This window comes from Arctopsyche grandis, chromosome 10 (genome assembly GCF_051622035.1).
Source record: "Arctopsyche grandis isolate Sample6627 chromosome 10, ASM5162203v2, whole genome shotgun sequence".
Lineage (NCBI taxonomy): Eukaryota > Metazoa > Arthropoda > Insecta > Trichoptera > Hydropsychidae > Arctopsyche > Arctopsyche grandis.
Genome location: NC_135364.1, coordinates 24,522,154 through 24,533,812, shown reverse-complemented (window position 1 = coordinate 24,533,812; position 11,659 = coordinate 24,522,154). Strand labels below are relative to the sequence as shown.

The window sequence follows — 11,659 nt, the reverse complement described above, 5'->3', positions numbered from 1 at the left end:
CGCCACATCTCTGTTTTTCCCAAAGTTAAAATCTTAAGTTATTCCTTAATTCCAATTAATTCTTATATATTACATACATGTTTATGTATATTTTAAAATTACACTGTTAAATCTTTCAAAATAAGTATCTCAATCTTCAAGATCACATTTGAGTTCGAACATAATTTTATACGCATTTTATATGAAATTTCGGAATGAATTTTTAAACCATCAATCACTTATTTGAAGTGTGGCAAAAATGCGGCCACTTACACAAAGGTAAATGTTAAATTTAATATTAACATTTTTCGGCAGGCTTTTAAGCGCTTTATATATTCATATCTTGGGTGTGCCAATTAGTGAATTTTTTATTATTTAAATATAATATATTAAATAATTAACTAAGTGAAATGAATCAGAGTTATATTCCATACATAGCTTTATTTATTTGATTAATAGATCATTACGCAAAAGTTTCACCCTCACTTTATTTAAACAAAAAAAATCTTGAACGTTTAAATATCATTCTACAAAGTCTCTTTGATCTTGGGAATTATTTTAATAGAAAGAAAATCGCTTTGTGATGAACTTCGATCATCGATGAAAATTTCCACTAATATCGCTTCCGTGAAAAGCGTTTGATTGAGCGCTTCTGATTCGGGAGAGTTAGCGAGAAATGTGGGCAAATGGGTAACTGGGGAATACGATAATTATAATGGACGCCATGGGGAATAATGCCAATTTGTATTCTTGTCGAAATGCCTTTCAAATAAATTAAAAACGTCCGCTGATTAATTATTGTGAACGCCGGATATATTTGTATGTGAATAGGTACGCATAATAGAATTGTTGTATTTCTCGCAAAGTTGCACGTCGTGAATATTAATGAACGAATTTGAATCGAAATGAAAATATTCAAAAGACCCCCCCCCCCCCCCACCTAATTTCACTCTCGTCGGGAGAAAAAGAGTGCAATCGGACATTTTTAATATATTCGAACGTGAAGAGGGCTTTTCAAAAGGGGATGAGATTATACACGATCATAGTTTGTCAAGCGGTGGGCATATTAAGCCGTTCGAGCTCAGCCAAACGTGAAAATAATATTGCCGGGAAATTTTTCAGCTGGTGGTGCGGTGGAAAAGCCTCGCTCGTACGGATGCAGGCGTTTGCGGATTCCGTGAATGTGGAATTCTTAAATACGGCCCATTTAAACGTGAGAATGAATAGATTGTGCGAATGTGGGGGATGAGAGTCCACCGCGGAATTCGCTCCTGAAACCGCTTCCAGACCACTCGTATAATCCAAGTGGAACGCGAGCCACAACTTTTATATTACTTCAGACGCTTTTTCGGACCCGATTCCTTCAATATTTTCACGGAAGTCTGCCAAGGAAAATTTTCACTGAATAGAACCATTTTCAATAAAATTTTCACTAAAAATATATATACATTGTGGTGAATTAAATAATACGTACGTATTAATTCAGAAGGTTGGTTTGGATTTACGGTGGCATTAGCATAAAGCGAACGACGCGAGATGTTCTACAAGTTCGGCGAACGGTTTCCGTTTAAAAATTCGTCTTCATTTGGACTTTAATGAAAGTCGTAAATTTGAAATAAGCTCTCGCGGAAAGAAGCCGCGTTTTAACCCTTAAAACCGAGAGTGAAGCACGGCACCGTGAAATTCACGGATGGCTTTGTGGAAGATTACCTTACTTATGTATAAATCTCGTGCACACTGTTTAATCCAAAGTTTCACGTGCGCGCACGAGAGAGATTCTCTCGCCAAACAAAAATCCCATTTCAGTTTTTCACCCGTTTAACATCCGCACTCGCCAAAGTTTATGACAAGACTTTTTGAAAAATTTTAATTTAAATTTTCCCCATGCAAATTAGGCAAATTTCCTGCGCAAAAATTTCACGTTCTTTTGACGAGTGTGTGTAGTTCAAATATTGAATACTTTATGCGTGAAAAAAGCTCAGCATTACAAACACGAGGTATCAAACATTTTTATCACAAAACACATACAATTATTAAAATAAACAATTTATCTAACACAAAAATATATCGTTGATTATGTTAATCAAACCCAACTTTACTCGGTTGGATGAAAGTGGTCCCTGAATTTACTAAGGTGCATAAAACTTAAATTCATTAAGTTTTTGAATTAGAAGTCGAGGGGGTAGTATATAATGATAAAGAGGATATGGTTGAAAGATTGAATGAGTTTTACATCAATAGTGTGAATGATATAGTTAATTCAATACAAACAAGGCATAATAGTGTGAATGATGATATTAATTTGGGTTTAAATAAGTTTGAAAGGTTTAAATTAGTGGAAATGGGGGGATTAAATGGTGTATTGAAGGGCATGAAATCAGTTTCTAGTATGGATGGATTGACTCTAGATATTTTAATCAACACTTAGGACATGGTTGGACCTCAGTTACTGAAATTAATAAATGAATCGTTAGAAGTGGGATCCGTCCCGGATGCATGGAAGGTGTCTACTATTGTACCGGTACCAAAGGTTACTGGCACACATAAAGCCAGTGAAATGAGACCCATCAATATGTTACCAATTGTTGAGAAGATGCTGGAGGAAATCGTTATGATTCAATTGAAAGAGTTCATTGGTATAAATGATTGTTTGGTTGTGGAACAGTCTGGATTTAGAGTGAAACATTCAACAGAAACCGCTATCCAATTGGTGGTTTCTGATTGGATGGAGGCGATGGATGAATCTAGTATGGTTGTTGGAGCAGTTTTTCTAGATTTTAAGCGAGCGTTCGAGACAGTAGATAGGAATATTTTATTACAAAAATTATATAAGTTATGAATAAATGGTATAGTATTAAAGTGGCTTCAATTATACTTAAATAATAGAAGGCAAATAGTAAAAATTGATAAGGTGTTATCCTCTGAATTTGTAACACCTCATGGAGTGCCGCAAGGGTCCAAATTGGGACCCTTATTATTTATATTATATATAAATGATATTGTTAAGGTAATTAAGATGTGTAAAATACATTTGTTTGCAGATGATACATTGATATATATAATTGGAAAGAATGTTGATGTAATGTCTGAGATTTTAAATATAGAATTAAATTATGTGAATGACCGGTTGTGTGAAAATAAATTAAAAATAAAATAAAAAAATGATGTGGTTGAATGGTAAAAATAAAAATATATTGAATGAAATTAGAATTGATGATAAGTTAATTGAAAATGTTGAAAATATAAAATACTTAGGTGTATACATAGATTCAAGACTAAATTTTAAAATGCACGCTGACTATATAATAAAAAAAATGGCTAGAAAAGTTGGTGTATTATGTAGATTAAGAAATATTTTAAGTAAAAAAAAGTAAAATTTTAGTGTTTAATTCAATTGTCTTGCCACATGTGGTTTATTGTGCCACTGTGCTTAATTTGTTTAGTGGCCAAGATTTATAAAAAATACAGAATAAAGCTATGAGAGCTGTTCCGACTTTTGTAATGACGTGTGGCAAACAGTCTTATTAACTGATTGTCGATTGGCATTATTGACGAGTTGGCATTAGTGTCGGCCCAAGCGGAAATACGCGACGGTCGACAGAGTTCGAGCAGACGGCGTACGGACAACTTGTGTTCCGTACGCTCCGCTGAACCACCACGTGCAAATTTTACATTTCAATAAACTACATCAAACCATTATCGAAGTCTTTTCCATGATGGTCACTTCGAACCGGACACCAGTAACCTAGGCCACAACACCAAACGGACAAACCAATAGGAAAAAACGTGGTCGAGAAAAAATGGATGTCAATTAAGAAATCGGTATCGTTCCTTTGTTACTATCCATACCTTTCCAATACTAATAACATGTTTGCTTCTATTTCAGCAATATATTGATTGATGTACAGAGGTACATGACCGCGTGATTGACGCAGAAAATATATAAATAAAAACATAACCTACAAAGACGCATGGGACACAGAGGTAATCCAAAATTATCGGAACGATCACATAAACATCGTAAAGGATATTCAAGTAAGTGAATGTATTCAATCTCAGGCAATCTGTTCAAAAGGCAATCATGTGGGTAGGTCAGTTTTTAAAAATATGTTTTAAAGTATAACAATTAATTAACGCGATTGTATAAAATAATATCGCGCTACGAAGGAATGTTTCATCGGTCGCATCGAAATTCGTATTAAAAGTGTAAAATCAGATGTAGTGTAAAATTAGCAAAGCACGTGGGGAATTATACTTGTAGCCCCAAAGTGGCTTAAACCAAGTACATACCGGTATATTCATATACCGGCAGATCTCTTTGTTTCTTAATGTGTGTAGAAACTTTCTCCCCCCTCCCCCCTCCACAATAAATGTGGAATTATACTTGTAGCCCCAAAGTGGCTTAAACCAAGTACATACCGGTATATTCATATACCGGCAGATCTCTTTGTTTCTTAATGTGTGTAGAAACTTTCTCCCCCCTCCCCCCTCCACAATAAATGTGGAATTATACTTGTAGCCCCAAAGTGGCTTAAACCAAGTACATACCGGTATATTCATATCGGTAGATCTTTGTTTCTTAATGTGTGTAGAAACACCCTCCCCCCCCCCCCCCTTCCACGATAAATGTGGAATTACACTTGTAGCCCCAAAGTGGATTAAATCAAGTACATACCGGCATATTCATACATCGGTAGATCTTTGTTTCATAATGTGTGATGAAACAGTGGTGATTTAAAATAAATCACAAGACTTGTAGCCCCAAAGTGGTTTAAATCAAGCAGCCACAATTTAGGGTTGTAATTTCTTCCAAAATATGTTGGATAGATTCTGGTGATAATAGTTAAAGTAGAATATTAAGATTCACGGTTAATCATTGAATATTATTACCTTATCTCTACGAATAGTTCAATTGACAGCTATAGTAGAGAACAACTGTATTTATGAGACGAAATAGTGCAACTTTCTGAAACAAATGTCAAGTGCTGAAAACGAGGAAATAGAAGCTTCGACTTCCAAGTCGCATAAAGGTCGAAATCCAACTAGGGACGTAGAACCTATTAGAGACAGGTCAAGCTCTAGAATACATCAGACTCGAAGTCAGACTCAATCGATAGAAATATTAGCGAAGGAAAATAAAGTAGAAGTTATAATGACGTCAATAGAATTAAGGTATTCAGGCGCGGTACAAAGACTAAAAGGAAAAATAGATAAATCCTCCGAATTAGATGAAGGACAGTATCAAACCATTAAAGAAGCATACGATTATGTCCGAAAACTCCATTACGAATATTTAGATAACCTTACAGACATACCGAAAGCGGCCAAAATAGACGAAGAGTACGATGCAATTACAATAACAGTTAAAAATCTTAAAGCAGCATTAGATTGCCAATCCTTTCAAGATAGTAAACTAAAGGTAGAGCAAGCAACAATTAAATTTGCTAGAGATAAGTTACCGACGTTAACCATTCCCACATTTCAGGGAGATCCATCTGAATGGCAATCGTTTCAACAAGCTTTTAAGAATATAATAGGAAACAAAACGGAATATTCGAATGTCACGAAATTGCAATATTTGCATCAATCCTTAATCGGTCCCGCTTTGGCAGCTGTATCAGGTTTAGATATTAGCTCAGACAATTACGAAATAGCTTGGAGTATTTTAGACAAGCAATATAATTTACCAAGACTTAATCTCAAAACTAGGATTAATTCACTTTGTGACTTAAAATTAATCACAAGAGAATCACATATCGAATTGAGAAATCTATTGAATCAGGTAACAGTGTGTATTAAAAACATTGAATCGTTGGGTTACGCGAGAGAAATTTTAGATCCATGGGTAACATGTTTAGTTCTAAGGAAATTACCTTTTAATATAGTAAGAGACTGGGAAATATCGCTGGTTAGCAGAGAAATGCCACCATATGAAAGTTTAGAGACATTCTTGCAGAATAGATGTAATGTATTACAATCTACTGCATCTGTAACTACGGTGAAGGAATTCCCTCATAGTCGTCAAAGAATCATGAGAACTCATGTCGCGAACAAAAACCCATCAAGTAAGGTAAACGCATGCGCATTCTGTCGAAATAATCATTTCATAGGCAAATGTGATAAATTCAAAGCAAAATCCAGTATGGAAAGAAATGAATTCGTTAAATCTAATAACATGTGTTTTAAATGTTTAAATTCATCGCATAAGATAACAAATTGCAAGTCTAACTATAATTGCTTAAGGTGCAAACAAAACCATCACACTTTGTTGCATCAGGACGATACATTTAGTTCCAATAATACGGGAAGGAAGTCAATTAATGCTCATTCTACTCATTTCTCTCAAAGGGAGATAATTTTACCGACGGTACAAGTAGACATTATAACGTCCAATGGAACGGTCGTTAAGGGTCGCACATTATTAGATTCCGGCTCACAAGTCAACTATGTTACCACATCTTTCGCTAAGAAGAATAACTTCAAATTAGAGAAAATCTCTCAAAAAATTGTAGGTATCGCTAATCAAGAAAGTAGCATTCGTCACATCACCAAGGTGACCATAAGGTCTTCAACCACTAATTACTCAACCAAAGTGTTGTGTTTGGTATTACCAGAAATTACTGGCGAAATTCCAACTGTGAAACTGGATCAACAGTTAATTTCAATACCAGCGGGAATCAAGTTATCAGATCCCCTTTGGAATAAACCGACGCCAATCGATTTCTTGCTCGGCGCCGAGATTTGCGTTCATGCTATGAAAGCAGGAACCATCCAGTTAGGAAAAGGTATGCCTATCTTAAAGGATACCGAATTCGGATGGACAATAGTTGGTCCATATCCCGAAGTAAATAATGCTCCAGGGAAGAGCCACATAGGCTTAAGTCAATTAGACAGTCACATTCAAAACTTTTGGATGATCGACCAGGTTCCTATGGTAAAACATCAATCTCTTGAGGAGAAAAGATGTGAGGAACATTTCCAAGCACACACATCACGAGATAAAAACGGTAGATTTTGTGTAGCTTTACCATATAAAAATTCCCCGGTAGTATTAGGAAGTTCATTACACATTGCGGAGAAAAGACACAAAACTTTGGAAAGACGTTTTTTAGCCAATAATAATTTAAAAATGGAATACAATAAAGTTTTAGAAGAGTACATAAATTTAGGACATATGTCAGAGTGTGAACCTCCGGAGGCACATGAGGTTCATTGTTATTTACCTCATCACGTCGTGGTTAAGGAGTCTAGCCTTACCACTAAATATCGTGTAGTTTTTGATGCGTCCGCAAAGACAACGTCTAATATCTCACTAAATAATATTTTGATGGTGGGACCTAATGTCCAATCAGATTTGTTAAGTTTACTACTCAACTTTCGACTCCATAAATACGTGATTACTGCGGATATTAAGCAGATGTACCGACAGATTCAAATAGCAGAGAAAAATAAAAATGTACAACGAATCATTTGGCGAACAGATCCCCAGAGTAAATTCAAGCATTACAAGCTTAATACAGTAACATTCGGAACTGCTTCAGCCCCATTTTTAGCTACTAGATGTCTAAATCAGTTAGCAGAGGAGAATAGAAACAAATATCCCATCGCTAGTAAAGTGATCGAACGTGATTTTTATGTTGATGATTTGCTCACGGGAACTAATACTATTGAAGCTGGTAAATTATTAAAGGTTCAACTGGAAACCATATTATTATCAGCCGGTATGCCCTTAAGCAAATGGACATCGAACAACTCCGATATAATCACGGATGTTAAAGCTGACGATTGTTCAGATTTTAACTTCTCTAACGAATCACACAAAACTTTAGGTTTATTTTGGAAACCGCGGGAAGACGTTTTTGTATTTAAGGTTCAAACCGAAGTCGAGACTGAAAATATAACAAAAAGAAACTTTTTATCAGTAATTAGTCAGATCTTCGACCCATTAGGACTATTATCTCCATTGTTAATTAATTATAAGATATTAATGCAATCTGTCTGGCAACAAACCATTGGTTGGGATGAATTCATTCCTCAGACAATCTTCAAAAAATGGAAAGATTGCCAATTATCCAATACAGTCATGAAACTTTATAAAATTCCTAGATTGATAATACTAAATAATGCCATTAATATACAGGCACACGGATTTTGTGACGCATCCGAGAAAGCTTATGGTGCTTGTATTTATGTAAAATGTACTGATCAATTGGGAAATTCCAAATGTCATCTTGTGTGTTCTCGTTCGAGAGTCGCTCCGCTCAGTTTTGTAACTATTCCGCGTTTAGAGCTGTGCTCCGCTATGTTATTATCAAAGTTAATGAAGTCAACAATAGACCAATTAACAATTCATATTAATGAAAAATATTATTGGACGGATTCAACCGTCGCATTGCATTGGATTAGAGGAGAGTCATGTAAATGGACCACCTTCGTTGCCAATCGAGTGGCCGAAATCCAATCAATATCTCAACCCATTGAGTGGTACCATGTCTCCTCTACAGACAATCCAGCAGATTTAATTTCTCGAGGGACTCAACCATCAGAATTAAATCATAATTCGTTATGGTGGGACGGCCCTAGTTGGTTGAAATTAGACGAATCACGATGGCCTCGAAGACCTCCTGAGATCACAATAGATCTTCCAGAGAGAAGGGTAGTCACTAACGCTACCCTTGTGAGGGAAAATAATTGGATAGATAAATATTCTCATCTTCCAAGACTCCTTCGAGTTTTATCATATGTTCGTCGGCCACTAAGGAATAAACAATTAAACGTTAAAGAAAATAACGAACCGTCCGCTTTAGAATTAAAAGATGCTTTAAATAATTTGATAAGGTTATCGCAAATGGAATCATTTCCATTGGAATATCGTTTGCTGAGCAAGGGACATCCAATTCCCAGTAGCAGTAAATTAGCTAAATTGTCCCCTCTATTCCACGAGAATTTAATTTGTGTTGGAAGTAGACTTCCTCTGGGAACAACTCTATCAACGTCACCCATTATCTTGTCAAATAAGCATAAACTTACACACATGATTGTCCGAGATGCGCACTTGAAATATATTCACTTGGGTACTCAAGCCTTACTGTCGTTATTGCGGCAGACCTATTGGCCATTGGCCGGACATAATACTGTCAAAGGAGTGGTGCGTTCATGTGTCATTTGTTTCAGAAATAAACCACTGTCACACAATAGATTAATGGGATTACTCCCGCTTGAACGTACCACTGCGAATTTTCCTTTCAGTCATGTGGGGATAGATTTCGCAGGACCTTTTCCTGTGAAGAGTGGTTGCAATAAGAATTCTAAGATAATTAAGGGTTACGTTTGTGTCTTTGTGTGTTTTTCCAGTAAGGCAGTTCACTTGGAACTTGTCGGAGACTTAACGAGTTCAAATTTCTTAAATTGTTTAAGAAGATTCGTAGCCAGACGTGGCAGGCCCAATACGATATATTCCGACAATGCTACTAATTTTGTCGGTGCAAGTCGTGAACTCGTTAATTTAGTAAAATTAATTTACGAACGTCCTCATGAGGAGAAGCTACTACGGTATGTAGCCTCCGAAGGGATTCGTTGGAAGTTTAACCCGCCAAGGGCGCCTCACATGGGAGGGCTGTGGGAAGCAGCGGTTAAATCCATGAAGATTCATTTAAACAAGGTGTTAAAGGCCACCACCTTAAATTTCGAATCATTTTGTACGGTATTGACTCAAATAGAAGCTTGCATGAATTCCCGTCCTCTTAGTCCCTTGTCTTCGGATCCACTAGACCTTTTACCCCTCACACCTGGACATTTCTTAATTGGCAGATCCTTACTCGCTCTTCCAATGGAGGTTAAATATAACACTAATGTCCATGCCAATCTGCTTCAGATACAATTGACCACAGCAGCATTTTGGAAACGTTGGTCGGCGGAATATTTACATTCTTTGCAGTTACGACACAAATGGAAGAAGGACTCGAGCAACAATCTGAGTGTGGGTCAAATGGTCCTGTTAAAGGAGGAACACATGCTGCCAACCCGATGGGTCTTGGGTCGAGTCACTAAATTGTATCCCGGACCAGATGGCAGAGTTCGAGTCGTCGACGTCTTTACTGCCAGCGGAGAGTTTCGTCGGTCCAGTCATCTAGTGGCGCCATTGCCGATTCTACCACAAGGACCACTTGACAGGAAGGAAGATCAGCAAGAGGGAGGAGAAACAGCAGCTTCAATTCCGTCAACTTCGGTAGCTTAGTTTAACCCGAAGACACTACCCCCAACTCATATTACTTATTAGATGTAATCATGAGTTTAAATCATTCAATGTTAATAGTAGTACTCCGTAATTCACTTTAATTGTGTTGTGTGTATAATTTAAGCTATTTTCATTTTAACATTCGGCAGTATATATCTCCGAATTTAATCTAATCATTTTGTCTTTATAATATAAGACTTGTCTCATGTCATCACTCGGAAGGATTATATCCGAGTTTAAAATAAACTGTTCAAATTTGACAGTTAAAATTAGATTCATGATTTGTTAATGTTAGTCTCCAAGCCACACTTAATGGAGCATCTTAAATTATTTCATGTCTACTTAATTATAACCTGCCGGGAGTCATCCGCAGGTCTTATGTTTCTTGTTATGAAACCATAAGTTAACTCTTACTGTTTATAGTATTTATGTGAATCATAGAATAAGTAAATATTATAATACTGAACATTTCGATGTTTAACGTAGAGACATCTATAATCATAGTTCGCCTTCATTTCCTGCTTGTAGGAATGAATGAATGACTTTCCAATTTACTTTTAATTTAGCAATGTTTGTGCTACTTGTTGATGAAATCAAGTTAACTTAGGAGCATTACACTCACTAATCAAGTTTAGTTGATCGGTAATAGCTGATCTGTCTTGACAACTGTAACAGTGTCAACATTGTATTGTCTAAGTTAACATCAAGATGAGGAATGCTTAAGTTTTAAACCATATACAGTCCACTCTCTCTTCTTTAAAGTAAACTTATCTTGTAATGCTTATTCACAGCTTCAAAGGAGATTTCAAAAATTTTAATGTAAATAGAAACAACATTCACCAGAGGTATACCTATAAGTTGAAATATTACTGAACCAATAAATTGATTTTATCCTCACACTGGATGAGGCAAAGGTTTCATTATTCACCCTCTATTTAATTATTTTAAGAGCTATGATTTATTGTAAACGACTCGTCAGTAATGCTGTAACTCTGTAGAATAACTGTATTGTTCAACAGTTTTCCTATGTGGGACTATGTTCCGACTTTTGTAATGACGTGTGGCAAACAGTCTTATTAACTGATTGTCGATTGGCATTATTGACGAGTTGGCATTAGTGTCGGCCCAAGCGGAAATACGCGACGGTCGACAGAGTTCGAGCAGACGGCGTACGGACAACTTGTGTTCCGTACGCTCCGCTGAACCACCACGTGCAAATTTTACATTTCAATAAACTACATCAAACCATTATCGAAGTCTTTTCCAAGAGCTATTTTGAATGTGAGTAGATTTAAGAGTATTGGAAGTATGTTAGATGAATTAGGATGGATGAGTATTAGAATTAGTCTAAATATTAGTACATTGTCTTTTGTTCATAAGTTAGATCATGAGTTATTACCTAAGTATTTTGATGATTATTTAATAAGGAATAGAGATAAACAT

At 36.1% G+C, this 11,659-nt stretch overlaps 1 protein-coding gene and 1 long non-coding RNA gene across 2 annotated transcripts in view; both read left to right on the top strand.

Moving 5' to 3' along the window:
* Nucleotides 1–3,507: 3,507 nt before the first annotated feature.
* Nucleotides 3,508–11,659, top strand: part of LOC143918461 (uncharacterized) — a 263,098-nt gene continuing 254,946 nt past the window's right edge. The window contains exon 1 of the long non-coding RNA XR_013261119.1: nucleotides 3,508–3,698. This is a non-coding gene — a long non-coding RNA (uncharacterized LOC143918461). The remainder of the gene's footprint in view (nucleotides 3,699–11,659) is intronic.
* On the top strand, nucleotides 4,812–11,477 carry LOC143918460 (uncharacterized). The gene is made up of 2 exons (XM_077440416.1): nucleotides 4,812–9,814; nucleotides 9,917–11,477. Exons 1-2 carry the CDS (start codon nucleotides 4,955–4,957, stop codon nucleotides 10,214–10,216), a joined length of 5,160 nt encoding a protein of 1,719 aa, XP_077296542.1. The 5' UTR covers nucleotides 4,812–4,954; the 3' UTR covers nucleotides 10,217–11,477.